The sequence below is a fragment of the Carlito syrichta genome, unplaced genomic scaffold (assembly GCF_000164805.1).
Source record: "Carlito syrichta isolate Samal-C Ts95f unplaced genomic scaffold, Tarsius_syrichta-2.0.1 Scaffold313361, whole genome shotgun sequence".
Taxonomy (NCBI): domain Eukaryota; kingdom Metazoa; phylum Chordata; class Mammalia; order Primates; family Tarsiidae; genus Carlito; species Carlito syrichta.
In genome coordinates this window covers 368,851-395,995 of record NW_007257457.1, presented here as the reverse complement: position 1 = coordinate 395,995, position 27,145 = coordinate 368,851, and the positions used below count along the sequence as shown (strand labels likewise).

Sequence of the window (27,145 nt, the reverse complement as noted above, 5' to 3'; positions counted from 1 at the left end):
TACTAAAATTCTGAGAGCACTTTGGTGTAGGGAAGAGGGATGGACTCTTTTGAGCACATGCAGGTGTATTTCACTGCTGTCCACCCACAGTTTTATTAAGACGAGTTCAGGCAAAGTCCGTGTGCTGAGCAAACTGTAGGTGCCCCTATGGAAGCCAGCACATCACAGGGAGCTCAGTGGGCCCAGCCTCACCTGGACTCTGGGGGAGCCACCCTGAGCGTGGTAGAGCGGGCCTGGGGAGAGGAGATGATGGCAGGTGCGCTAGAGTCCCCACCAGAGGCAGGGGAGAGGCAGGCAGGCAGCTGTCAGAGCTTCTGCAAGCTCTTACCTACAAGGAGTCCAAGTTTATTGCTGAGGGGTATGGATGGATTGAGAGGAGATGGGAGATCTTTGACTCAGAAGCCTAGGGCTGTAAGATCTTCTAGGCCAGGGCCTGGACTTTTCTTCTTATTGTATCTCCAGCCCAGAGCAGGCTTCCGGTCAGCATCTCTAGATGTGGGGCTGCAGATTCTGTAGGTCCAGGCAGCCCATGATTCAGGGAGGGGGGAACTGAGGGCCATTCATTAGTTTTATGTAACTCAGCAACCTTACTTCAGCATTCTTTCCTATTTGCTATATATAGCAGTCTCTTCTATTCTCCTTTGAACCATCTTTATCCTCATTCAAGAGGGAAACAGTTTGGTGAGTTAAACTTTTGACATGTACTCACTCTATGGAAATTATATTTTAATTTCTAAACATGGTACCTTGACACAACTGAAGATTATTTTCTTAAAGAAAGCAGAGAGCACATAGTGAAAGCAGTCAGACTGCTTTCAGATCAGCACACAGAAGATGCCAGAAGTTGGCCCAGGGCCACTCACCAAGTTTGTCCACACTAACTCCTTCTGCAGCCGCTCTCTCCATCTGGAAAAACTCATAATCAAACCTGCTCAAGTCCTCACTGCCTCGCTCTGCAGGAAACCCCATATAGAGGTAGGCGCTGTTGGATCCAAAAAAAATGCGGTCCTGGGGAGAAGACAGTGGCTCAGGGAGGATGCTGCCCTCTCCTGACTCCCGGGCAGAGAGGATGAGGCCAGCCTGCCCCGGGGCCCCCAGGCCCTGTGCCTGGCCCAGCTGGGTTACAGGATCTGAGAAATGTCCTTCCCTCCAGAACCCCTCAAACAGGGAAGAGGCCCGCCCATGAAGGGGGCAGGTGGCATCTGGCTTCTGGGTGCCTCATACCACACACCTCAGGTGCTGGGGAATCCATGGGGACCAAACAGAGTTAGTTCCTCCCCATCAAGGATTTTCAGGGCGACCATGTAACACACCTTGGAAAAAGCATGGGAGCCAGCAGAGTACACAGGAACCTAACTCAGACTGGGGACCGGAGACGTCCTCTTGGAAGGTGTGATGTTTACGTTGAGACCTTATGTGTGGTAAGTTTTGGTAAGGCAGAGACAGTTACTGCTGAACAACTCAAAGAAGGGCAGTGTGACAAGAGACAGGGAGGCTGGAGGAGGCTGAGAACAGGGGCAGCTCACACGGGTGGCCCAAGGGGAGGTCACTGAAGAGAGTGGCCAAGTCCAATCTGCCTTTTCGAAAGGCTCTGGCCATTGTGCGGAGGGTGAGCTGGAGAGCTGAAAGGGCTGCAGGGAGCCACAGGAAGCGGCTGAGAGGACAGAAACAGAGACCAACGTTTGCAAGATGCTGCACTGCCCCTCTCAACCACAGGCTTTTAACAACATCTAAAATGTCATGAAAACTAGGGTGGAGGGATCTTGGAAAGCATCTAGCTCAGTCCTTCTTGTTTTATAAGTGAGATCAGAGATGTGAAGTGACTTGCCCAAGAACACAAAGCAAGTTGAGAGCAGGTCTGTCACTCCAGCATGTCGTTACCATGGCGCTGTAGCAAGGGAGCCAGGTGGGAGCGCCCGGCTCTGCCCAGCCCTCGCCATGGCCAACAGTGATGCGGATACCTCATACCAGCCTCCCCTCCTCCCTCTTGGGCAGGACCTAGGAAATCCTGTGTGGCCCGGCAGGAAAGCTTACCAAATGCTGCAACCTTGTCCTGGTTGTGATGGGCACCCCGTTAACGACAACCTTGCATTTGCTGTGTGGAACTACTGTCACTTTACCATCAGAATTTGTGAAAGAAGCATGTTTGTCTGAAATTCTAAGAAGACAAAAGTTTGTCTAAGTCACCCAATAAATTACAAGCTTAGTGAACAGTTTAGGTTGAGCTTTCTTGTTTGCACAGCAAGACCTGTAGCTGCTGAAGAACCGCAGGAAGCATCTGTGGAGGCCTTGTGTCTGTGGCTCATGGCAAGTGGAGACAGTGGTGGATGCAAAAGGACCCTGCACCTAGAGAGTGCAGAAGTTGGGAGACAACAAAGCAACTGTTTCATTCATAGAACAAGCCTCAGCTGAGTGCCTACAGCTGCGAGGAGGGGAGGCCGAGCAGAGACAGCAGCCAGAGTCCTCAAAAGCTCAAGCCATTTGGGAAGGGGAGGCAAGAAGATTGCCTGAGCCCAGGGGTTCGAGACCAGTCTGGGGACCTTGGCGAGACCTTATCTCTACAATAAATCAACAAATTAATCGGGTGTGGTGGTGTGTGCCTATAGTTCCAGCGACTTGGTAGGATGAGGCAGAAGGATTGCCTGAGCCCAGGTCGAGGCTGCAGTGGCCATGAGCTGCCACTACACTCCAGCATGGGTGACAGAGTGAGACTCCAACTCAAAAAAAAAAAAAAAAAACCTCAAACCAGTGGGATGGGGTAGAGGGGGAATGACAGCAAAGATGCCTTAGAAGAGACACTTGGAGGGTCACTTCATAATGAGCCTTCCGTAATACAGGTAAGCTTAGATCTGTTTCTGGGCTTTATCTGTACAAATTCAGATATTGTATAATATTGTATTATATTACAAGATTTGGTGTCAGAAGTGTCACACTGGCTGTCCCTGGACATCATGAGTGTACCCTGAATGACCGGCTTCTTAACTGTTTTTAGAAGGTTCTTGGACTCCCTGGCCATCACAGAATGGTCTGGAGGTTGAGACCCATGTCCATCCAAATCCCTTGTTTGCATGGGACCAGAGATCCTGTGGGAAATGTTTTGACCTTGGCTCGTCACTGGAGCCCAGCCATTTACAGGCCTGTGTGTTGGACTAAGGACGTGGTCTGGGAAGAGAGAGGAAAAAGAAGGCCAGAGAAGGAGGCCAGTAGTGCAGGGTGAGGCCGTGTCAGCTGGCCCTTCGTTCAGCACAGCCCCTTCACCCTCCCATGAGGGCCTGTGGGCTTTGACTCGGGACGGCTGAGGTATGGGGAGGATTGGTCTTTCTGAAGGGGCTGCTAGCACCTGCTGACTGGAGAGAAAACCCTACGGCAGTGGTCTCTCTGCTTGGAGGGGCCACAGAGCTGGGGAGCATCATTAATTGTATAAAACCCACTTTAGCTGGGAATGGTGGCTCACGCCTATAATCCCAGCACTTTGGGAGTCAGAGGCAAGAAGATTGCCTGAGCCCAGGGGTTTGAGACCAACTTGGGCAACTTGGCGAGATCTTGTCTCTACAATAAATCAAAAAATTAGTCAGGCATGGTGGCATGCACCTGTAGTCCCAGCTACTTGGGAGGCCAAAGTGGAAGGATTGCCTGAGCCCAGCAGGTTGAGGCTGCAGTGGCCATGAGTGTGCCACTGTACTCAAAAAATAAAATGAAATAAAATAAAATCCTCTATAGGGTTTCACAGAGGCTCCTGCAGGAGTTTCCCGAGGGAGTCCTTAGGGAAGAGGTCTGGGCCTTCTGTTAGTCCAGCTGGTGGTGAGGACTCTAAGCCCTACGACCTGAGAATGCACTTTGTCTTTGGGTCACCCTGGTGGGCTTGTTCTGTCAACTCTCTTCATTCCTGGCCAGACCTATTTACATCTGTTTGTGAGGAATTATCATAGAGAATCCAGAAACTGACTTTCCCTTTCTCCCGAGGTTAGAGCTGAGGAAACAAATTGAGCACAGCACACTGAATTTCCACCAGAGGACAAAAGACTTCCCCACAGCTTTCTTAGGTAAGCATGTGAGAGGGTGACTGAGGAAGGCCTGGGAAATGCCTTGTCCCTGCTTGCCCAGCAGGCTTTGTGGCCTGGCCTGCCATGACCAGACCAGACAGATTAAGGAGTCATCATTCTCTAGTGTTGGACAAAGATGCTGATTCACAGAAACTTACCCCAAACCTTGAATAATGATAGCATTTGAAGCAGCCTGACCAGCATCGCATGAACCTGAAAAGAATTAGGGTAACTTATTTTCAACATTTTCAGGATTTGACCTTAAGTTAACATGGCTGATATTTTGGAAGTAACATTTTCTATACAGTGGGATCACATGAAGTTTCTCCAGCTGGGATTTTTTTTTTAATCATAATGACACTTGAGCATGACTTTATGGATGTCTTACTTTCTGCCTTTGGGCGTGAGATTTCTAATTTTTTTTAAAGTTCCCACCTTCACAGATATTCTGGGGGAAGAAACCATTAGGTCTGGACATTAGGAGACACACTGAAGACTGACCCCAGGAAAAGTTCTAGCCTTTGAAGCTCTGTTTCTGTTTCTGAATAGTGACTGATTCTGTGGAGTATAGAGAGTATTCTTACCAGCTTCCGGGTGGCCTGGCTATCCTGCATGGAGCCCTCATCTGTCTGGGTTGTGCATAGAGGCCAGGGAGGGGAAAATCAAGGGATCCCACAAATCTGGGCACTATATTCTAACATATTCAGCACTCATTTAGGGCTAGAAGATATTTCAATGAGTGAGTCCCTCCGTAGAAACCACTAAACAAAAATATGGTAATAAGAACTATGTGTGAATAATAGTAATGTGATCCATACATACAATGAAATACATTTTTTAGCCTTAAAAAGGAAGGAAATTCTGATGCATGCTACAATAGAGATGAAACTTGGAGACATTATGCTAAGTGAAATAAGGCAGATGCAGAAGGACAAATACTATATGAGTCCACTTATATGAAGTACCTAGAATTGTCAAATGCATAGAGACAGAAGGTAGAACAGTGGTTGCCAGGGACTGGCAGGAGGAGGGAAGGGCAGTTAGTGTTTAAAGGTGCAGAATTTCAGTTTGGAGTGATGACAAGGTTCTGGAGAGGGTGGCATCTTAGTACCACTGAACCATACTCTTAAAAATTGTGAGTTTTGTCATGTATATTTTACCACATTAAAAAATTTTCAAAAAAATGAAAGAAAGAAAGAAAGGAAACATGCCCATGGGGCAAGAACCCTTGAACAGGACCAGAGCAGGTCAGGAGAGATGAGTACCGGCTTGAATGAAATACTTGAGGACCCCAGTGAGCTGCGGGTCCTCATTGATGTTCAGAAGGTGAGGGAAGGTCTTCGTCATCTGCCGCTCCTGGAGGAGAAACAGGGAAGGTTCACATCACCAGACAGGGCCAGCCCACTCAGGAGAGCGGTGCTTCTTTCCTGTCCACTTGTCACCAAAGTCAGGTCTCTGTGCACCTTGTCAAACCACCTGGTAAAGGAGGAAGGCCGAGTGGGGCTGGAGACATCAGATGGCAGGGGTGGGGTCCTCAGGTGGGCCAGCTGTCAGGAGCCTGAGTACATCTGAGTGGGATGGTTCCGAGGCACAGACAGTCCCTCAACCCCGTGCTCCTCAGCTATCCAGATGTCCCTTCTGAGCAGCCCTTCCTGGGTCTCCATGAAACCTCTTGTTCTTCTAAGTCCTGGTGGCTAGTAGTTGAGAATCAGGTGTTGGTGGCAAAAAGTGGCATGTAGCATGAGCGCTCTCCTGATTACCTCAATGCATTTCATTCTTTAGCACAAAGACTGACTGGTATAGTGCTTATAGAGAATTGATGGTCAAACACAACTGGAATAAGTTCTGCAGGCATGAGGAAGACTTAAATTGTGACTTATTTTCTAATAAAGAGGACAAAAATTCCTCCAATTCTTACAGTTCATACAGAACACAAAATCCTGTATTTCTGCACCGTGACCCTTCTTGACCTTTGCAGACAAGAGTCACAAACCCAGTCACTCCTTACAAAGGATGTGTCTTTAATAGCACTTCTGCGGTGCCCTGTGATGCTCATACCTTAGAACCATCCCTAATCATCTGGCCAACTGATGCCGCAAACTCCCCCTTCGCTCCACTCCACCACTTTAGGCCTAGTCTAGGCTTCATGAGTCTTCCAGGATCCACCACTCCCAAGTGTTCTGGGTCTGGCCCGCTACTTTGGGATTTGCCCAGGGCTTTGTGGATGTGGAGAGGCAAAGAGGTCATCTCCCTCACCCATGGATGAAATTCACATCCCAACCCTTTTATGATCTGATATTGGCAGTGAATGCCAGGTAAGACAGCATGGCTTGGGTCACTCCATACAGTCCCTAGAAGATAACTCACATCCCTCAAATTCTTCCAAATTCTAATTACCAACAGCCTTGAATCCCCTCCTCAGTCTCACTCATGAATGTGCACCAAAGCCACTCTGTTTCCCTACCTCTCATGCCCTGCCATTCACTCTCCAGCTCTGCCAATAACATTGTAAGTCTTAGGTCACATGTCACCGATTACACATTCACTGAAAAAAATCTCTCCACACTCAGGGGCCTGATGGCAGGTGCCCTATCCTGATGGTCAGCCTCTACGGGCAGAGGGAGTGGAGCTTACCTGGGCAATAGCAGAATACTGCTGCTCCCATTCTTTCTGGGCCTGCTCCAGCAGGTGTGCCCAGGTCACCTGATTAGCTTGAGTCCCGAGCTCATGTTCTGCCAGGAGAAAGGCCGACTGCTCTGGAAGGAGGGAGGTATTTTAAGCAACGGGTCTGTAGCCTCAGAGGCGAGGCATGACGTAATTACAATAAATATCAACTCAGTTCTCAGTCAAAATGTGGGATCTCAGCAAGAGTGGGAAGTTGAACTGCACTTATGTGTGAAAAAGAGCTCTGCTAGCCGGGCTCTGTGGCTCAGCCTGTAATTCCGCGCCTTTGGGAGGCTGAGGTGAGTGGATTGCCTGAGCCCGCGGGTTCGAGACCCGTCTGGGCAGCAAGACCTCATCTCTACAATAAATCAAAAAATCAGCCGGGCGTGGCAGCGCATGCCTGTAATTCTGGCTACTCAGAAGGCTGAGGCAGAGGATCGCCAGAGCCCAGCAAGCGAGGCTGCTGTGGCTGGGAGCGACCACCGCACTCCAGTCTGGGCGACCGAATGAGACTCCAACTCAAAAAAAAAAAAGAGCTCTGCTGGTAAGTCCTACGAAGAGTGGTACCCTTTTCTAATTCAAGAAGGTCCCTTATGGGAGGCATGAAGCTCAGTGCTCTATTTTTATTTGTTTATGTAGGCACGTGAGAGTGTTTCATGTTGTACCATCACCATCGAGAAGTCCCACAAGGCCAGGAAATTCTGGAGGACTCTATAGGCTTATGTTGTTTTTTATATAGTCAGTGCCTGTGCTTGTGAACAGTGGGAACTGTATGCTCCACATAGGTCAACACGCGACATATCCAGGTTTTGATGGTACAGAGATCTGTGACAAGCAGAGTCATGCCTGGGCCGGCCACGTGCACTGACTGTGATTTAGGAAGATCTTTGTTGAGGCTGAAGCCTCAGTGAGTCAGGTCGTGATACCCAGGGATGTTTCATGGTGTCAGGGTGTCTGAGCCAGCCATCGGTTGAGGTAGCCTAGTGTAATGGATGGGAAAGGGAGGTGCAGGAAGCCCCCCTGGGATGAGGGAGCCTGCTGAGGGTGGGGAACCAGGAGCAGGATGGCGGCTGTTACAGAGCCCCGAGCACAAGAGGTTTGGGCCTCTTGATACTGCTGTTTTGATGTTGAATACTCTCACCAATTTTACTTCAACGGTTTTTTCTTTTTTTTTTTGAGTTGGAGTCTCACTCTGTCGCCCAGACTGGAGTGCAGTGGCCACTTCCGGCCACCGCAGCCTCGACCTGCTGGGCTCTGGCGATCCTTCCACCTCAGCCTTCTGAGTAGCCAGAATTACAGGCACGCGCTACCACGCCTGGCTGACAACAGTTTTATATTTTACTTTTTTTTAATCCTCATTTTAAATAATTAATGGGCACAAAATAATATATATTTTTATGCAAACTGAAATCTGAGGGCTTAACCTAAAGCAGTGAGTGGCTCTTGATAAAATTGCACATTAGAAGCACCTGGGGAACTTTCATACGCTTGCTGCCCGTGATTCTGATTGACTTGGTCTGGGTGGAGCCCAGTCACAGACGACTCTGAGGCCCAGCCAGCGTTGGGCGTGTCTTAGAGGAGGAGGTTGCTGAGGCCTCCTGGGCCTCCAACGTCACTTCACCTCATGAAGTCCTCAGCAGGATAAAAGTCAAATGGCCACGTCCAAATCCAGTAAGGAAAAAAGTAGTCCTGGTACAAACAATGGCCTCGAAATAAAAACGGCAATAAAGCCAGGCATGGTGGGCTCTTGCCTGTAATCCCAGCACTTTGGGGGACGGAGGTGAGAGGATTGCCTGAGCCCTGGGGTTCAAGATCACCCTGGGCAACTTGGCAAGACCTTGTCTCTACAATCAACCAGAATAATAATAATAATAATAATAATCGCTGGGTGTGGAGAGGAGCACCTGTGTTTCCAGCTACTTGGAAGGCTGAAGTGGTAGGATCACCTGAGTCCAGGCAGCCAAGGCTGCAGTGGTCATGAGGGTGCCACTGCACTCCAGCTTGGGCAATAGAGTGAGACTCCGACTCAAAAACAAAACACAGTAATAAAAAAAGAAACTAAAATGACCATTTAAAAAGAGCAGGGCCATGATTTCTTACAACTGCAAGTGAGTTTACATTGATCTCAAAATAGAGTTTTTAAAAGATGGAGCCAAAATATCCTGAACAAAACCCAAGCGCCTCCACCTGCACCCAAGCCTGCCCAGGGATCCCCTCAGAATCTAACCCAGGGGCTCCTCCCCCAGACGCCTCCATCCCTCCAAACCCAGCCAGGGCTTCAGCCAGATCAGACCTCTTCTCCGGGTCCAGTCTTGGACTCAGCATTGACTCCTGTTTCAGTTTACCTGCCATCCTGTAGTTTCCACATCTGAGCAGCAGCTTGCTGTTCTCTGCTCGCGACTCCCTCATCAGTGTCCAGGTATTGACCACCGCCTTGTTCCGGATCTTTTTAGCCCTTTTATGTGCAAAGATGGACACACCCTCAAGCCTGGGCCCCCACCCACAGTTGGAGAAGCACCCTGAGAGCACTGGGCAGGTAACAGGGTGTGCTCAGGTCTCAGTCAAGTGGGAGCACTTTACCCTGGGTGACTCAAATTCACCATGTCCAGTTTCGTGAAATCATTCAGACCAAAGTGACTGGTAACCTGCACGGTTCAAATGAACATGTGCAGCTCAGCCAAGGTGAGGACTTGGCACCTGACGTGTCCTGCGGCGTGAACACACTCAGCCAATTGGACTGCCCTGGCTAATGCAAGCATCTGTTCAGTCGCCATTGCTGCTGTTCCCTGCTAGCGTCATCAGAGAAAACATGGGATGCCCCCAAATATTGCATGGGACATACTTATACTAAAGCATCACTTGTTTTTTAATTGGAAATTCATATTTAACTGAGCACTTAGTATTTTTTATTTGCTAAGTCTAGCAACCTTACTGCTTTTCGTTTTACACAGGGAAGATAGACTCAGCATTAAAAGGTTGGCCCCAAGTCACACAGGCTGTGGGTACCATTTTTCTCTTTCTTCTGCATCACACATCTTTCTCTTGTAAAAACCACTAGCAACATATTTGCAATTGATAAGCAGGGAGAGAATGAACATTCTAGATAACTGCTAAAGTCAAAATTCGACCTAAGATCTAAGGTTGTGTCACAGATGCCAGAAGAAAATGTCTGATGGCGTGAATGATATTGAGGCTGTGCAGTGAAGAATGAGAAGCGTGTTTGTCACGAGCATGCAAGGGCTCCTCTGCTAAAAGGCCCGAGGAAAGAGGGGGAGGCAAGCAGTTACTTTGTGGCATAATCATAGCCATAGTTTCTCAGCATCATCCATATGCCAGGCAGAACTTTGCCGGGAACAGTCCACCTGTGACTTCCCATGGTCCCCACTCCAATGCTATGAGTGAGGACACCCCCTTCAGTGTCTGAGGTTCAGCATCTTGCCAACGGCCACACGGCTGCTGGGGCCACAGTCATCTGACCTGGAAGCCCGTAGACCTGGCAAGGGACATATTAGGGCTGGCAAATAAGTTTCATCTCACATGCCAGCTCCAACTGCCCAGCACACAGGTCTGAGACATCCAAGCTCCCGTCTAGACTCCATGGGAGAGCTCAATGGTGGAGTCCCAAGGTCGGCCTTGCTTCTGGTAGGGAGGAGCCAGGCAGCATGTGGCAGAGTTCCTACTGTGGCCAGTCTCTCCTCTCCCCACACCTTGCCCTTTCTTAGAGGGTACAGGAGAAGCAGACTTGAAATGAGCTCCGGAGGCCTGCCTGGAGCAGGGACATGACTCAGCGACAGCCTCCTGCCAGTGCTAACTGTGAGAGAGTGGACAGGAAGGAGCCTGACAATGACAGCCCCTTCCTGGTGAGAAGACACCGATGACTTTCCAGCTGCCTCTACAGAGTATAATCTGTCGTATGAGGTAACCAACACAATGGAGGGCTGATCTGGAGCCAAAATATCCTGAACAAAACCCAACGGTTCTGACGGAGGAGTGGTCTCTTGCATAGCTCTTCTATGTTTATTATTAGCACAAAAAACTCTGGCCTGGCTACTCTCTACCCAGGCCCCATGTGACAAAAGGCCCCATGTGGCGGTCATGCTATTTAGCAGGAAAATACAGAGAGATCGCTAATCACATCAGGATTGGCAGCAATGTCTCTCTCATCCACTGGAGCCCACAGAACCTGAGTGACCATGGAACGCTCAGATCCAAAACCCGAGTGGCAGAGTGACCCTCTGGGGGGTCGAGTCTCCAGTTCTTTCTCCTCTTACTTGTTTTATTTCCTTTCATTCCCCTCACAGAGTATTTTATTCTCCTTCTCCTGGGCCCCCTCCCAAAGCACCAACCTATCACATATAAAAGTACTAGGAGAGTTGAGTGCGGTGGCTCATGCCTATAATCCCAGCTCTTTGGGGAGTAGAGGTGAGAGAATTGCCCGAGCCTGGGGGTTTAAGACCAGCCTGGGCAACTTGTAAGAACTCATCTCTACAATAAATCAAAAAATTAGCCGGGCATGGTGGCACATGCCTGTGGTTCCAGCTACTTGGGAGGCCAAGGGGAAGGATCGCCTGAGCCCAGCAGGTCAAGGCTGCAGTGACCATGAGCGTGCCACCACACTCCAGCCTGGACGACAGAGTGAGACTCCTACTCAAAAAAAAAAAAAAAAAAATGACTAGGAGAGTTTGCCAGGTTTAGAACCAATATGGATACTAAACACTCATAAACATACCTTTCAGCGTATCTTAGTGTTGATAGAGTTTCCTCATAGCAGATGTCAGCTGGACTTATGGCTGCTATCTGTAAAAACATGCCTTTCAGATTCTGTTACATAGGAGTTTTTGTTGTTATTAAAACAGTTAATATTCACAGGACAGTTTTGCATCTTGTAATTTACAGTTTTGTTCAATCTTTACAACTTAGAAAACCAGGTGTAAAGGAAAATAATATGCCCAAGGTAATATAATATGCCCAAGATAATAATTTGTTGAGCTGGGGCTTGGACCCACCCCCGACTAACTCTAATACCTGTGCTGCTAACCTCAGGACTAACTGCCCTCAGGACTGAATTCCTCAGTGGATTTTTCTCAGGGACTTGAATGACAGTTGAATGTTAGCATTGCAGGGACCCATAACATTTGCTCATTCCAGGGCAGCCACGTGTATTTCAAGTCTGACTGTTGACTTTGGATTAATTGTTCCAGAATTCAGAAGCAAGTGTTTTGCTGACTTAGAGGCAGACAGGGTCACTGAGGCTGAGCAGGGAGGCGAGGTACTAACTGCCACATGGCAGCTTATAAGCTGTGGGCCTGCAGGCCCGTGATCCAGAGCATTGAGAGCGTGGGGAATAATTATTTACATTTGCTGACTTTTACAGCTTGTAAAATGTGTTCCTTTATATCGCCTCCCTTAACCTTTGTGACAGTATTTTCAGGTGGATATTGTTATTATCTCCATTTTAGAAATGAAGAAAATGAGGTTATAAGATGTTTGTGTTGAAACTGGGATTGGTACCATAGAGCCTTAGAGCTTGCCTGTTGGTAGTGCAGATTCTCTGATCTCTTTGCTTCCTGAGATGACCAGTGAGCACCCCAGGTTCCTCCCCAGCACATTTTTTTGTTAAAACATTATAATGCCTTCAGTCAGTCCTTGTCAAGTCTCAGAAATTTAGATATCATCCTATGGGTCTCAAGAGACTTTATACACATCTGCTAAGACCAGTTAGATTTAATTTTGTAGTCTAAGGTTCAGAGGCATCTTATGTGCCTTCCGCCTCAGTCTTCCAAGTAGTTCGAACAACAGGCACGCATGGTTAATTTTTTGATTTATTGTAGAGACAAGGTCTCACCAAGTTGCCCAGGCTGGTCTCGAACCCCGGGGCTCAGGAAATCCTCTCACTTCGGCCTCCCAAAGTGCTGGGATTACAAACTGAGCCACCGTGCCTGGCCTAGTGGATTGTTTTTTTCTCTGACAGTAAAAGTAATATATGTTCCTTGTAGAGAACATGTAAACTACAGAAAAGAATAAATAAAAAGGTCAGTAATATAGAAAGATTATTTGAATAGAGCACCAGGAGTCATGAGATAATATGTAAGAATGTGCACATTGATGCAAAGTACTATATTACAGGGCTACACTGAGAATAATCAAAATGGCAATATCAATAATAACAATAGTTATAATAGCTGAACCCATCTAAAACACTGTAAGAAAGGCATTTTACCAAAGCAGTTCTGCTGTTCCCACCAAGAGCTGACTGGAGCAGTTTGGTCAGAACAGAATCTCTGTAGGGAATGTGCAGGACTTTCTTCCCCATGGCTGCATCAGCCAGAGCGCTGGATGAAAAAGGAAATACAAAGCAACAGATTAAAAGAATGTCCCAAGAAGAAATCTGCCTCCCCCGGATAAGTAAGAAACATCTCTCAAATCCTGTCTTTGATCCCATAAACCTGATGATAATATCCAATAGTGCAAACACTTTCTGTACAAAGATTCTGAAGCAAGATAGCCAGCCACAGGCTGCTGGCTCCCTCCCTGAGATCAACCTTGGAGAGACCACAACAGAAAGAAGGAAGCCCAGATAGATGTGAGGAACTAACACACTAAAATCTCCAAGGAAAACCTGAAGAGACTGCAGGCTATTGTAAATTGTCTGTAGAGAAGGGGCTGTAACCCAAGGAAGAAGGCGGCAGACATGGCAGTATGCAGATATATTTGACAGTGATTTTAAGTCATTTTCTTGCCTCTCTCTCATACTGCCCTAAAGTATCTCATAAAGTTAGGACCTCTTGACTACCACATCAGGATAAGAGTGAATGAGAAGTCCCTGCCCTACCAGGGCACCACAGAGAAAGCAGTGTTGGCACTGAAGAGAGCAGGGAAGGGAGGGAGGAGATCCCAATCACAATCAGGGAAAAAATCTATAAAATTTTTCTAAAAGCATTAAGAAAGAAGTAAATTGATCTTTTAGAAAAGAAGAAACACACTAATTGAAATCAAAAACACCATGGATAAGTTTAACAGCAAATTAGATGATTGGAATTAGTGAACTAGATAGTTCAGAAGAAATTATCCAGATCTAGAGACTTAGAGATAACTGGGGAAAAAAATAAAAGGTATGCAGTTTTGGCGTGGTGGTTTACACGTGTAATCCCAGCACTTTGGGAGGCAGAAACAAGAGGATTGCCTGAACCCAGGGGTTCAAGACCAGCCTGGGCAAAAACTTGGTGAGACCTCTTCTCTACAATAAATCAAAAATTAGACTGGGTGTGGTAACTCACATCTGTAATCCCAGCACTTTGGGAGGTGGAGGCGAAAGAATTGCCTGAGCCCACAGGTTCAAGACCAACCTGGGCAACATGGAGAGACCTCATCTCTACAATAAATTAAGAAAAAATTAGCTGAATGTGGTGGCGCACACCTGTAGTTTCAGCTACTTGGAGGGCTGAAGCAGAAGGATTACCTGAACCCAGTAGGTTGAGGCTGCAGTGGCAGTGAGCATGCACTCCAGTCTGGGCAATAGAGTGAGACTCTGACTCAAAAAAAAAGAAAGTATCCAGATTGCAACTCAGAGACACAGGTATAGGAAATGAGAAAGAAAGGTTAAAAGACATGGAAGAACTGGATGTGGTGGCTCATGCCTGTAATCCCAGCACTCTGGGAAACAGAGACAAGAAGATTACCTGAGCCCAGGGGTTCGAGACCAGCCTGGGAAACTTAAGGAGACCTCGTCTCTACAATAAATTAAAAATTAGCCAGGCATGGTGGCACATGCCTGTAGTACCAGCTACTTGAAAGGTGGAAGAAGAAGGACTGCCCAAGTGTTCAAGACCGACCTGGGAAATTAGGCGAGCCCTTGTCTGTACAATAAAAAAAAAAAAATTAGCTGAGCCTTCTGGTGCATGCCTGTAGTTCCAGTACTTGGAAGGCAGAGGCAGGATTGCCTGAGTCCCACAGGTTGAGGCTGCAGCAGCCATGAGTCAGTCACTGCACTCCAGCCTGGGTGACAGAGTGAGACTCTGACTCAAAAACTAAAAATATGGGCTCGGTGGCTCAGCCTGTAATCCGTGCCTTTGGGAGGCTGAGGTGAGTGGACTGCCTGAGCCCGCGGGTTTGAGACCTGCCTGGGCAACTTGGCAAGACTGCATCTCTACAATAAATCAAAATGAGCCAGGTGTGATAGCGCACACCTGTAGTTCCAGCTACTTGGAAGACTGAGGTGGAAGGATCGCCGGAGCCCAGCAGGTCGAGGATGCGGTGGCCAGGAGCGGCCACTGCACTCCAGTCTGCGCAACAGAGTGAGACTTCAACTCAAAAAAATAAAAATAAAAACTAAAAATAAAAAAAAAAGAATTTCGGGTCAGGCACGATGGCTCAAGCCTGTAATCTCAGCACTTTGGGAGGCCGAGGTGAGAGGACTACCTGAGTCCAGGAGTTCGAGACCAGCCTGGGCAACTTGGTGAGACCTCATCTGTACAATAAATCAAAAAATTAGCTGGGCATGGTAGCACACGTCTATAGTTTCAGCTACTTGGAAGGCTGAGGTGGAAGGATCACCTGCGCCCAGCTGCCACTGCACTCCAGCCTGGATGACAGAGTGAGGCTCCAACTCAAAAAAAAAGTGCCTTTTGGAGTTAAAGAGAAATAAAATTGACACCCCTAGTAATAACATACGTAGGATGAAGATCTTCATATTACCTAGGAGGTGAATGTAGTATTTATTACATTTAGGCGTTGACCACAGATTTAAAAGCCAAGAAACAGAGAAGACTTATGTTGATTTCTGATATATGCCCATCTTACACAATACACGAAAACTAATTTTTGAAATATAGGCGAATATTGTCACTCATGCAGGCTGGGCACAGCACAGCAGATAGAAAGCATCCTCCAAGACAGTTATAATTATGAAAGATAAACTTATTAAAAGACACGTAAAAGGAACAACAGACAAGACAACAAGAATGACGGGTGTCCGACGCAGAGTAGGAGTGGCCTGAGGTTCTTCTCAGTGGATTAAGACCCTCTCTTCCATAGGATGAGCTTTAGGATCCCTTTCATGCATTTGGGTTCCTGCCATGTAAATGAGGCAGTTCTGGTTGGTTGATGTTTGACCTTGATTATAAGCCGCTTATGGGCAGCTGAGATTTGTAAAGTGGCTGGATTGTGGTGTTTTATTTCTTTTCTTTTCTTTTCTTTTCCTTTTCTTTTCCTTTGAGTCACAGTCTCACTCTGTCGCTTAGGCTGGAGTGCAGTGGCACTCTCACTGCCACCCCAGCATCGACCTGTTGGGTTCCGGCAAGCCTTCTGTCTCTGCCTTCCAAGTAGCGCCAACTACAGGCGCGCGCTACCATGCCCGGCTAATTTTTCATTTATTGTGGAGACGAGGTCTCGCCAAGTTGCCCAGGCTGATCATGTTTTATTTCTTAACAACAACTGTAGACTGCTTTTTGTCATGGCACCAGCAGCAAATGTTCAGCCTTTACAATTCCTGTACTCTTATCCTGAGATTTCATTTCTCAGAATATACCCAATTAACCCAATTGGGCCTCATGCCCCTCCTCAGATATCTTTCTGACTCTAATTTTCTTAAGGCACAAAAAAATGCAAAACAAATCACAACCATAACTTCTGCTCATTGGCAGACACCGTAAAGAAAATGAAAAGACAGGCTACTAAATGGGAGAAGAAATTAACAGCACATATGTACCTGGAACGAAAGTAATAAAGGTCTGTAAAGAATGCCTATAAGCCCATAAGAAAGATAACAGTTCAATAGAATAATGGGAAAACTTAGTAGGAATACCAAAAGGAAACATATTGCCAATAAACATATCAAATATTTAAACTTGCTAATAACCAGGAATCTCAAGACCATGGTAAAATACATTGATTTGGCTGGGTGTGGTGGCTCAACCTGTAATCCTAGCACTTTGGGAGGCTGAGGTGAGAGGATTGCCTGAGCCCGGGAGTTTGAGACCAACCTGGGCAACCTGGTGAGACTTCGTCTCTATAATAAGTCACAAAAATTAGCCAGGCATGGTGGAGTGTGCCTGTTGTTCCAGTTACTTGAGAAGTCGAGGCGGAAGGATTGCCTGAACCCAGCCGGTTGAGACTGCGGTGGCCTTGAGCAGTGTGCCACTGCACTCCAGCTTGGGTGACAGAGTGAGAGTCTAAAAAAAAAAAAAAAAAAAAAAAAAAAAGAAAAGAAACATTAGTTTACACTAATTTAACTGGTAAAAATCAAAAAATCTGACAATACCAAGTATTAGAAAAGATGTGGATCAATGGGATCTCTTACATATTGCTGCTGGGAATGTAGATTGGTCAAACCACTTTGGAAAACAATTTGTCATCTTGAAGAATTAGGTATTCACATATCTTAAAACCCAGCAATTTCAGTTCTTTGTCTATACTCAAAAGAAGCTTTACTGCAGGCATGTGCAGCATAATGACATTTCAGTCAATGATGTACCACTTATGCGGCAGTGGTCCCATAAGATTGCCATACTATACTTTTATTGTACCTTTTCTATGTTTAGATGCACAAATACTTACCATTGTGTCACAATTGTATTCAGTACAGTAACATGCTATACAGGTTTGTAGCCTAGGAGCCATAGGCCATGCCAGATAGCCTGGGTGTGTAGTGGGCTATGGCATTTAGATTTGTGTAAGTACATTCTATGATGTTCACACAATGATGCAATCATCTAACTTACATAGATATTTACATATACAAAAATTCATTGAACTGAACAATTAAGTTTTGTGTAGTTTGTTATCATAAATACCTTAATAAGAAAGTTTTTGTTTTTGGGGGGTTTTTTCACTCTGTCACCCAGGCTGGAGTGCAGCAGCACGCTCAGGGTCACTGTAGCCTTGACCTGCTGGGCTCAGGCGATTCTTCCACCTCAGCCCTCCAAGTAGCTGAGGCGCACGCTACCATGCCTGGCTAATGTTTTGATTTATTGTAGAGATGAGATCTCACCAAGTTGCCCATGCCGGTCTCAAACCCCTGGAATCAGGCAATCCTCTCACCTCAGCCTCGCAAAATGCTGGGATTACAGGCTTGAGCCACTGCATCCAGCTATAAGAAAGATTTTTAAGTATGTCCCAGAATATAGCACTTTATCCTTTAAAAATAAAAAAAAAAATTTTTTTTGTGGATCAGGCAGCTCCCCGCAAGCCAGAATAGGTTCAGAGACTCTCCCAACGTTTTACCCTTTTTATAAAGTTCAAAAATGAGTGCCACTAACAATAATATTCACATGTGATGCAACAAGGAAGGAGGAGGAGGGGGAGAAAGTGAGAGAACATAAAATTCAAGATGGCGGTTCCTCTAAGGGGAGGATAGGAGAGGAATATCAACTTGTTCTTGGGTTGGGTGGTGGTTTTATTAGTGTTATTTCATTTAAAAAATTAACTAGTTTAAAATATATTGGAGGGTCAGGCATGAGCCCATTACAACAACAGATCATGAATCAAGGTTATACTTAATCCAATTTTTAAAAATAACTGAGGTCATTTTTTATGGCACAAATACCCATCTACTGATTATTTACCTGATGACATTTCCCAAATTGGTTAAACTTAAGTTAACTCGTGATCCTTCCTTCAATCTGTCTCCTTCAGATCCTGAAGACTTCTGCCTTTCACTTCCTGCTAAGTCCACCAAATTAATACTGGATTGTTTGGTGAGGTCTCTGTCTAGGAAAACCTGGAGAAAAGCACCACAGGTCATGCCACAGTGTTAGGGGTGGTGGCAGGCTGCATAGGATGTCTGTAGCTTCCATGTGTAAGTGGTTTTTCTAATTATTTTTCAGATTCAAAAGAGGCAATACAAACTATAATTTAAATGCCACTCTCTTTTTTTTTTTGAGTCAGAGTCTCTGTCGCCCAGACTGGAGTACAGTGGCACGCTCACGGCCACCGCAACCTGAGTCTGCTGGGCTCAGGTGATCCTTCCACTTCAGCCTTCCAAGTAGCTAGAACCGTAGGCGTGTGGTATCACACCCAGCTAATTTCTTGATTTATTGTAGAGATAAGGTCTCGACAAATTGCCCAGGCTAGTCTCAAGCCCCTGGTCTCAGGCATTCCTCTCGCCTTGACCTCCCAAAGTGCTGGGATTACAGACTTGAGCCACCACGCCTGGCGACATGCCACACTCTTTACAATGATACTTTATAATAATATATCACCTGGCCCAAATTTCTCAGTTTCCCCTTCCCAATTGGGCAAAATTATTTTCCAATGAGATAATAGATACCAATTATTGTCCCAGTATTTCTGTGGTCAGTAAACTTTTTAAATATAAAATATGGTGAAATCTGCAAAAAATAAATAACTTCAGGACTCTGTGGGGTTGGGTAGTGGAAAGAACGTGATTATAGACTCCTATAGACTCCCTTGCTGGCTACATAACTATGAGCAAATGATTTACCTTTTCAGTTGTAAACCAGTGGTAGGAGCACATTATGAGATGTTATGAGGGTTCACGATTACAGCTGTCACGGTTATAACACATGCCTGGCATACAATAGCTGGTGTTAATATTACTACTGCCAACCGGGTGTGGTGGCTCACATCTGTAATCCCAGCACTTTGGGAGGCTGAGCCAAGAGGATTGCTTGAGCCCATGGGTTCAAGACCAGCCTGGGCAACTTGGCAAAACCTCATCTCTAATAAATAAAAAAATTAGTCAGGTGTGGTGGCACACACCTGTAGTTCCAGCTACTTGGAAGACTGAAGCAGAAGGATCTCCTGAGCCCAGCAGGCTGAGGCTGCGGTGGCTGTGAGCATGCCATTGCACTCCAACCTGGCTGACAGAGTGAGATTCTGACTCAAAAAAAAAAAAAAATTACTACTGCCCCCAGCATGGAGAATATGGTGCTAAATCTCTTCTTTTTTCCCCCACCTGATTTATTCTCTTGCCCTAAAATGTCAAGTTAAAACAATAACAGGGCAAACCATATACATTTAAAAAATTTTACTAACATTATAAAATCAAGTGAAGAACACTTAAACATTTACAGTTATTTGAAATGGAGTATTTTATTCAAGCCTGCTGACATTCCTGTGAGAGAACTATTTATCTCATTTTACAGAAGAGGAAACAGACTCAGGAGATGAAGTTATTTCCCAAAGTTTTAGAGCAGGTGAACCAAGGAGTCAGACTTATACACAGTTCAGTGTTTCTCTACTCTTCCTGGTTGGAGCAGAATAATTTTCATTAATTGCTAGTCGATTACTAGTACTATGGCGTAGGGGTAATGTTCACTCAAGATTTGTGAATAACCATCTCTAGATCAAACTGTCGCTATTGTAGAGATCATTCCCTGATACCCACCAAGGAGCGTGGGGGAGAAAAGTGTGTACTAGTTTATCAAAGATTCTAGTTAGTGGAGTGTTATATGAATTTATCTTGGTACTTCCAGGGACTGAAAAGGTACTTCAGAATCTGGTGTCCCCTGGGTTTGTGGATCTGAAAGCTGGTCATCGCATTGGTGATGCACAGACTCACTGCTGATAAAATTTTCTATGGTAAACCACAGAGTCATTCTCATACCTGTACAGTTTGCTCACTGATCAACTTGAGGCCAAAATTATTTGTTCAGGGCATGGAATTGACTTGAGGGAAAACAATCTTTAGTCCTGTGAGCATTTTGGGGATCGGGTCAACCATACTACCACTCCACTGTTAGCAATGGGCTCCCTGAGGCCAGGTGAGGCGTGGCTGTTGAAGTGAGGCAGGGACAGGAAAAGAGCAGGTGCCTTACTTCTTCCTGCCTCTGACCCTGTATTCTACAGTTGGAAGAGCTCCTTAATCCACAGCTTAACTCTGCAAGGATTCCATAATAGCCACCAGCCCATTTTGCCACTGGGAACCTTCCCTAGCCCAGCCTTGCCGGGAGAGCAGGACAATAATATCCACCTGACTCTCTCTTACCTGCTTGAACTGGATGGTGATGACCATATGGGACCTGCTGCTGCTGGTGTTCACGTTGGTGGAAGCTGTGGTCCTTATTTTTGTTCCTTGTTCCATCAGCCTTTCAATTTGCGCGTAGTTCTCACAAGGCACTGTCGTCAGGCCTTCCACGTAAAAGCCTAGCTGTTGATCTTCCCTTACTTTTAGCCCACCAGGTTTTTTGTTTCTAGACAGCAAATCTCTTATCTGTGGGGAAAAGAATCAACTTCAAGGAGATGGGAGATTTGTTTGCTTCACTGTCATATTTCTGGCCACAATATATTAGGTGCTCAATAAATATTTATTGGGTGAATAAATAACTTAAGTTTCTGTAGCTACTTTAGCCAAGTAAGAGCTAGGAAGATAGCAAGCAAAAAGATAAGGAAGACTGCTATAATTAATGAAGTCAGAAGCATATTTTTTTTAAATTTTACTTGGTGAGACCTCATCTCTACAATAAATCAGAAATGAGCCGGTGTGGTAGCACACGCCTGTAGTTCCAGCTACTTGGAAGGCTGAGGCAGAAGGATTGCCGGAGTCCAGCAGGTTGAGGCTGCGGTGGCCAGGAGCAGCCACTGCGCTCCAGTCTGGGTGACAGAGTGAGACTCCAACTCAAAAAAAAATATTTTAACATTAAAAAAAATTCTCAGCCGGGTTCGGTGGCTCAGCCTGTAATCCCATGCCTTGGGAGGCTGAGGTGAGTGGATTACCTGAGCTTGCAGGTTTGAGACCCGCCTGGGCAACTTGGCGAGACCTCAACTCTACAATAAATCAAAAAATTAGCCGGGCGTGGTAGCGCACACCTGTAGTTCCAGCTACTTGGAAGGCTGAGGCAGAAGGATTGCCGGAGTCCAGTAGGTTGAGGCTGTGGTGGCCAGGAGCGGCCACTGCACTCCAGTCTGGGCGACTGAGTGAGCCTCCAACTCAAAAAAAAAAAATTCTCAATGCAGTTGTATTGTTTTCAAGTGTGTACCCGACTAGAAAAAAGAAAAAGAAATTTCAACTCTTTTATTTCATGGGCAACTCCTCTGTGAGTAATATAAAAGTAAAACATCCTAGCCTCTTTAAATTATCACAAATTCTGTATTGCAAAGTAATGAAGTCTTACTTTACTGAGAACAGTGATAAATGAAAATAAAAACAATTCGAAGTTATAATAGTCAAAGTACCCAATATAAGCAGAAAACACATTCTGCCTGGGTTAAGTCACACTACTGCTCTGAAATCTCTACTTTCAAGGGAAACTGATTCAATCTGAACATTATTTGCTACAACCAAACCAAACAAGAGAATATGGGTAATTCTTTGGATTTTATGATTGGGGATTTGTGTGATGCCATACTTAGACCATGGCTTTAGGCAAAGTCCCTGTTGCCTCTGCTGAGAAGACAAAGTAGAGTTGTGCTATAGGGGCCTGATAAAGCCAGAACCCTTACAGTGGTGGTCTGTTACATGGTGAGGGGAGACCTGGGTTGGGAATCTGAAGGCCATGTTCTCAGTCCTGGTTCTGCCTCCAGACCATGAGACCTTTGGAAAGTCTCTTACAATCCCAGTTTTGTCTTTATAGGGGGAAAGGTCTACCCCAGCTCTGGTATCTGTGGCTTTAAGTCCTAGAGTCAAGGCAAGATCACAGTCTGAAGTTTAGGCAAGCAAAATTAGGACCGTAGATAGAAGGTACCAGAGATTAAAAAAATAAGTAAATAAAAATGGAGAAAACATCGGCCTTGGCTAGGAAGCTTTTCCGGTGATCTCCCCTGAGTTATATAAATTATAGGAAATGGCATCTCGGGCTGAAGACATGACTGAGTAAAGCTTATTGGAAGAAAGGTAAGTTTGTTTGGATGGAATAGAAGTGCAGGGACCGAGAGACAGGGGCAGATCCTAGCACCAGGAACCCCTAGGTTGTGTCTGGAGATCAAAAGCGGTGATTATCATGACCTTTATCACTCACCTAGGCTCCTATGAGAGCCTCCTAACTTTTCTCTCTGCTCTGTTTGGCTTGCCTTCAAATTCAGCTTCATGCTGCTGCTGGAGAAACTCCAATTTGATGATATATCCCTATTTAGAACTTGTGACTAACTCTCCCTTGCCTACGAGTCAAAGGCCCTTTACTTCTTGGCAACTGTCTTTGGTAGGGCTGGAAAGTCAAGGCCAGGCTAGAGTTTACCTGTAGGATAGACGATTGGGAGTCCCTAATGGTTTTTAAGCCGCAGGGAGTCACCCAGATTTGTGCGTCAGAAAATAGAATCTCTTACCTGTTCCTTGTAAATTTCCAGCATACTGAATGTAACCTGTAGAGAGAAGAGAACCAAGTAAATATTTTCTTGTAACAGTCATCTTTGGGGGGAAAAAAGTGACATGGAAACAATGTAAATGTCTAACAAGGGAATAGCTAACACTAAATATAGTAAAGTTGTATTTCAGCATGCAATATGAGGTTTTCAAACAATTTTAATGATTTAGGACAAGGTCTAAATATAAATTTAAAACAGATACAAAACAGTATGTGTGTGTGTTTTAGTCTCAATTGGGAACAGAAAGAGGTGGTTCTTCAATGCTCACACTCCAATCTGAACATACTTAGAGAGACTGGTCTTTACCATGCTTCTGGAATATTGCTAGCCAAGCTTATACCTCTTAGACACGGGTGGGGGAGTCTGAGTGATTCTATCCCAGAGAAAAGACCTTAAGGTGCTGACATTTTGCCTCCACCCATGAAAACCTGGTTTGCATGTTAGTCACCCTGTGATGAGTCTGCCAGTCAAGGCTTGTGGCCTCAGAGCCTCCCGCTAGCTTCAGAGTGTCTCATGTTGAGGAATGAGCAAAGGGCCATGGAATAGCAGGTAAGAAAAGCCTCCAAGCCATGCTCGGTGGCTCAGCCTGTAATCCCGCGCCTTTGGGAGGCTGAGGAGAGTGGATTGCCTGAGCCCGCGGGTTCGAGACCCTCCTGGGCAGCGAGACCTCATCTCTACAATAAATAAAAAAATCAACCGGGTGTGGTAGCGCATGCCTGTAATTCTGGCTACTTGGAAGGCTGAGACTGAAGGATCGCCGGCGCCCAGCAGGTCGAGGCTGTGGTGGCCGGGAGTGGCCACTGCACTCCAGTCTGGGCGACAGAGTGAGACTCCAACTCAAAAAAGAAAAGAAAAGAAAAGAAAAGCCTCCAGTAGGAGAGGAAGATCAAAACACACAAGTAGAAAAAAGGAACTCGGAGAAAACAGACCATGCAGAGAGTAAAAGGAAATATTTTTTAAAACCTTGTAATTAGTAGCCTCAGAGAAATAAATATGATGCTATTGAAAAGGAACAATCAGAATAAAAAAGAATGTTTATAAATTAAATTAACAATGACAGCCAGAATAAAACTGTAGGAAAGTACAAAATATAGCTGAGGGAATCTTCTAGAATACAGAATAAAAAAGATCAAGAAATGAAAATTAGGTGGTAAGAGATGATAAAATTAGAGCATGAGTATAAGAGATCCAAAATCTAATTAGTAGGAGTTCTAGAAAGGGAAAATGGAAGAAACAGAAAGGAGAAAAGTATAAAATAAATAATATAAGGAAGGTTTCACAGAATTGAAGGACAAGAATAGGGTCCATTGAGTGTCCCTCTTGTTAAATGAAAAGAGATTCATATTTAGACATGTTAGAACATCAGGGATAAAGAGAAGATCCTAAAAGCTGCGAGAGAGAAACTGGCCATCAAAAAAAGTTCATGTATGAAGAATTGGAAATCAGAATGGTAGCAGACTTCTCATCTGCAACAGTGGAACTTAAAAATTAGTGGATAATGTTTTCAATATGCTCAGACATCTAGGATTCTATTCCGGGTAAATGTCAATAAAGGGTAGAGGTAAGGAAATATATTTTCAGCTGTGTAAAAGATGCAAAAAATGCACTCTTTCTGAGGAAGTGGCATGAAAAGGAGATAGTAAGTCAAGAAAGAGGAATACATTGGATGTAGGAGTCAGAGAAGCCAACAAAAAAAGAATGTCGAAGTCGAGTTCCAGAATGATGGTTCTGCAGTAGAGAAACACTGCTCCAGGTTGTAGCTGGAGCATAGAAAAGTTCTGCTGAAGGAGGTCCCAAAATAATAGAATTGATAAGTTTGAGGGTATGGAAAATACTGTCATCAGGCAAGTGACAGTGATTTAATCAGATTTGTAAAAAACCAAGCATAATAAAAACTCCAAGAAAAACAAGGTGTAGAAAGGCTGTGTGTGTTTGTAAAGCTAAAATAATAATAACTATTGATTTAACCAAATTTTAAAATATGCATTATCCTAAATGCAGGGGGCATGTGGGAGAAAAAAAGCACTGTGGTTGGAGATGTTAGTGTGATAGGTAGAGTTAAATTCTCTTCTACCATGGTGGAAACATAGTAGATCATGTTCAAAATTGCCTTTTAGGAGAAAAACCAATATTATTTTAAAATATGGAGAAGGATACTGGGGCAAACAATGAAAGGTTTGAAGAAAATAATTAGGGGAACAATGGGGAACGGGGAGCAGATGGGCAGGAAACTGGTGGTTTTTCTTACAGACCTTTCAGTAGAATTTGAAGGGTTTTAAATTTTATTTTATTTTTTATGTTTTTGAATTGGAGTCTCACTCCATTGCCCAGGCTGGAGTGCAGTGGCCTGCTCACAGCCACCCCCAGCATCAACCTGCTGGGTTCCAGCAATCCTTTGGTCTCAGCCTTCCAAGTAGCCAGAACTACAGGTGTGCATACCGCACCCGGCTAATTTTTTTTTGATATATTGTAGAGACGAGGTCTCGCCAAGTTGCTTGGACTGGTCTCAAATTAATCCACTCGCCTGGGCCTCTCAAAGTGCTGGGACCACAGGCTGAGCCACCGAACCTGGCCCAGTTTGAAGTTTTTTAAAGCAGCTTTATCAAGATACAATTTGCATACCATATTGTTGACCCATTTAAAGTGTACTATCCAGTGCTTTTTAGTATATTCACAGAGTCGTGCAACCATCACCACAACCTAAATTTAGAACGTTTTGTCCCTCCCTCAAAAGAAACCGTTGAGCTGTCACTGCCCACTCTCTACCTTCTCCCCCACTTCCGTGTGTTTTCCGCCCTCCCCCAAGCCCAAGGCAACCACTCATCTACTTTCTGCTTCTATAGATTCACCTGTTCTGGAAATTTCATACAAGTGGAATCATATAATATGTGTCTTTTATGTCTAGCTTATCTCACTTAGCATCATGTGTTCAAGGTTTGTCCACGTTGTAGCACATGTTTGCATTTCATTCATTTTTAAGGCTGAATAATATTCTGGCATATGGATATACCACATGTTATCATCAGTTGATGGACATTTGGGTTGTTTCCACTTTTTGGCTATTGTGAATATGCAGCTATGGAATATTCATGTACATGATTTTGTGTGGATGTATGTTTTCCTTCCTCTCAGCTATTTGAGTTTTTAAACTATACTTCTATTCCTTTAAAACTATTTCAGGCTGGGAGTGGCAGCTCACGCCTGTAATCCCAGCACTTTCGGAGGCAGAGGCAAGAGGACTGCCTGAGCCCAAGGATTCCAGACCAGCCTGGGCAACTTGGCAGGACCTCTCTCTACAATAAATAAATAAATAAAAATTAACCAGGCATGGTGGCACGCACCTGTGGTTCCAGCTACTTGGAAAGCTGAGGCGGAATGATCGCCTAAGCCCAGCGGGTTAAGGCTGAGTAGCTTTGAGTGTGCCATTGCACTCCAGCCTGGGTGACAGTGAGACTCCAACTCAAAAAAAAAAAAAAAGAAAAGAAAATAGGTGATTTTTTCGCTCATGCCAAATCTGACATGTCTCCCTTTCTTTTCTCCCTTCTTTCTCTAATAAATTTTGTTTGAAAACTTTAAATAAGTAAAATAAAATCAGAAAAATAAGCCTGGGCACAGTGGCTCACACCTATAATCCTAGTACTTTGGGAGGCCAAGGCACGTGGATGTCTCTACAAAAAAATTAAAAACTTAGCCAGGTGTGGTGGCCTGTAGTCCCAGTTACTCAGGATGCTGAGGAGGATTGCCTGAGCCCAGGAGGTCGAGGCTGCTATAAGCTAGGACCGTCATGACATGCCACTGCACTCCAGTCCAAGAGACAAACCCTGAATCAAAAAAATAATAACAAGATAAAATAAAATCAGAAAAATAATTAAGAAAAAAATAAACTTGAATTGTCATAACACTAATTTTTTTTTTTTTTTTGAGTCAGAGTCTCACTCTGTCGCCCAGGCTGTAATGCAGTGGCACCCTCAAGGCCACCACAGCCTCGACCTGCTGGGCTCAGGCGATCCTTCCGCCTCAGCCTTCCGAGTAGCCAGAATTACAGGCATGCGCTACCCCCTGGCTAGGTTTTGCTTTTTATTGTAATCCCGCGCTTTGGGAGGCTGAGGTGAGTGGATTGGCTGAGCCCGCGGGTTCGAGACCCGCCCGGGCAACTTGGCGAGACCTCATCTCTACAATGA

At 45.2% G+C, this 27,145-nt stretch overlaps 1 protein-coding gene across 1 annotated transcript in view; it reads right to left on the bottom strand.

Annotated features, from left to right (window-relative positions):
* Nucleotides 1-27,145, bottom strand: part of LOC103272891 (kinesin-like protein KIF28P) — a 69,630-nt gene that overhangs the window by 15,286 nt on the left and 27,199 nt on the right. The window contains exons 4-14 of the mRNA XM_021718723.1: nt 22,926-22,961; nt 20,653-20,877; nt 18,269-18,423; nt 12,928-13,039; nt 11,437-11,504; nt 9,053-9,162; nt 6,678-6,799; nt 5,309-5,399; nt 4,202-4,256; nt 2,035-2,158; nt 864-1,008 (exon numbers count right to left, since the gene is read on the bottom strand). Coding sequence (XP_021574398.1) covers nt 864-1,008; nt 2,035-2,158; nt 4,202-4,256; nt 5,309-5,399; nt 6,678-6,799; nt 9,053-9,162; nt 11,437-11,504; nt 12,928-13,039; nt 18,269-18,423; nt 20,653-20,877; nt 22,926-22,961 — 1,243 coding nt within the window. The remainder of the gene's footprint in view (nt 1-863; nt 1,009-2,034; nt 2,159-4,201; nt 4,257-5,308; nt 5,400-6,677; nt 6,800-9,052; nt 9,163-11,436; nt 11,505-12,927; nt 13,040-18,268; nt 18,424-20,652; nt 20,878-22,925; nt 22,962-27,145) is intronic.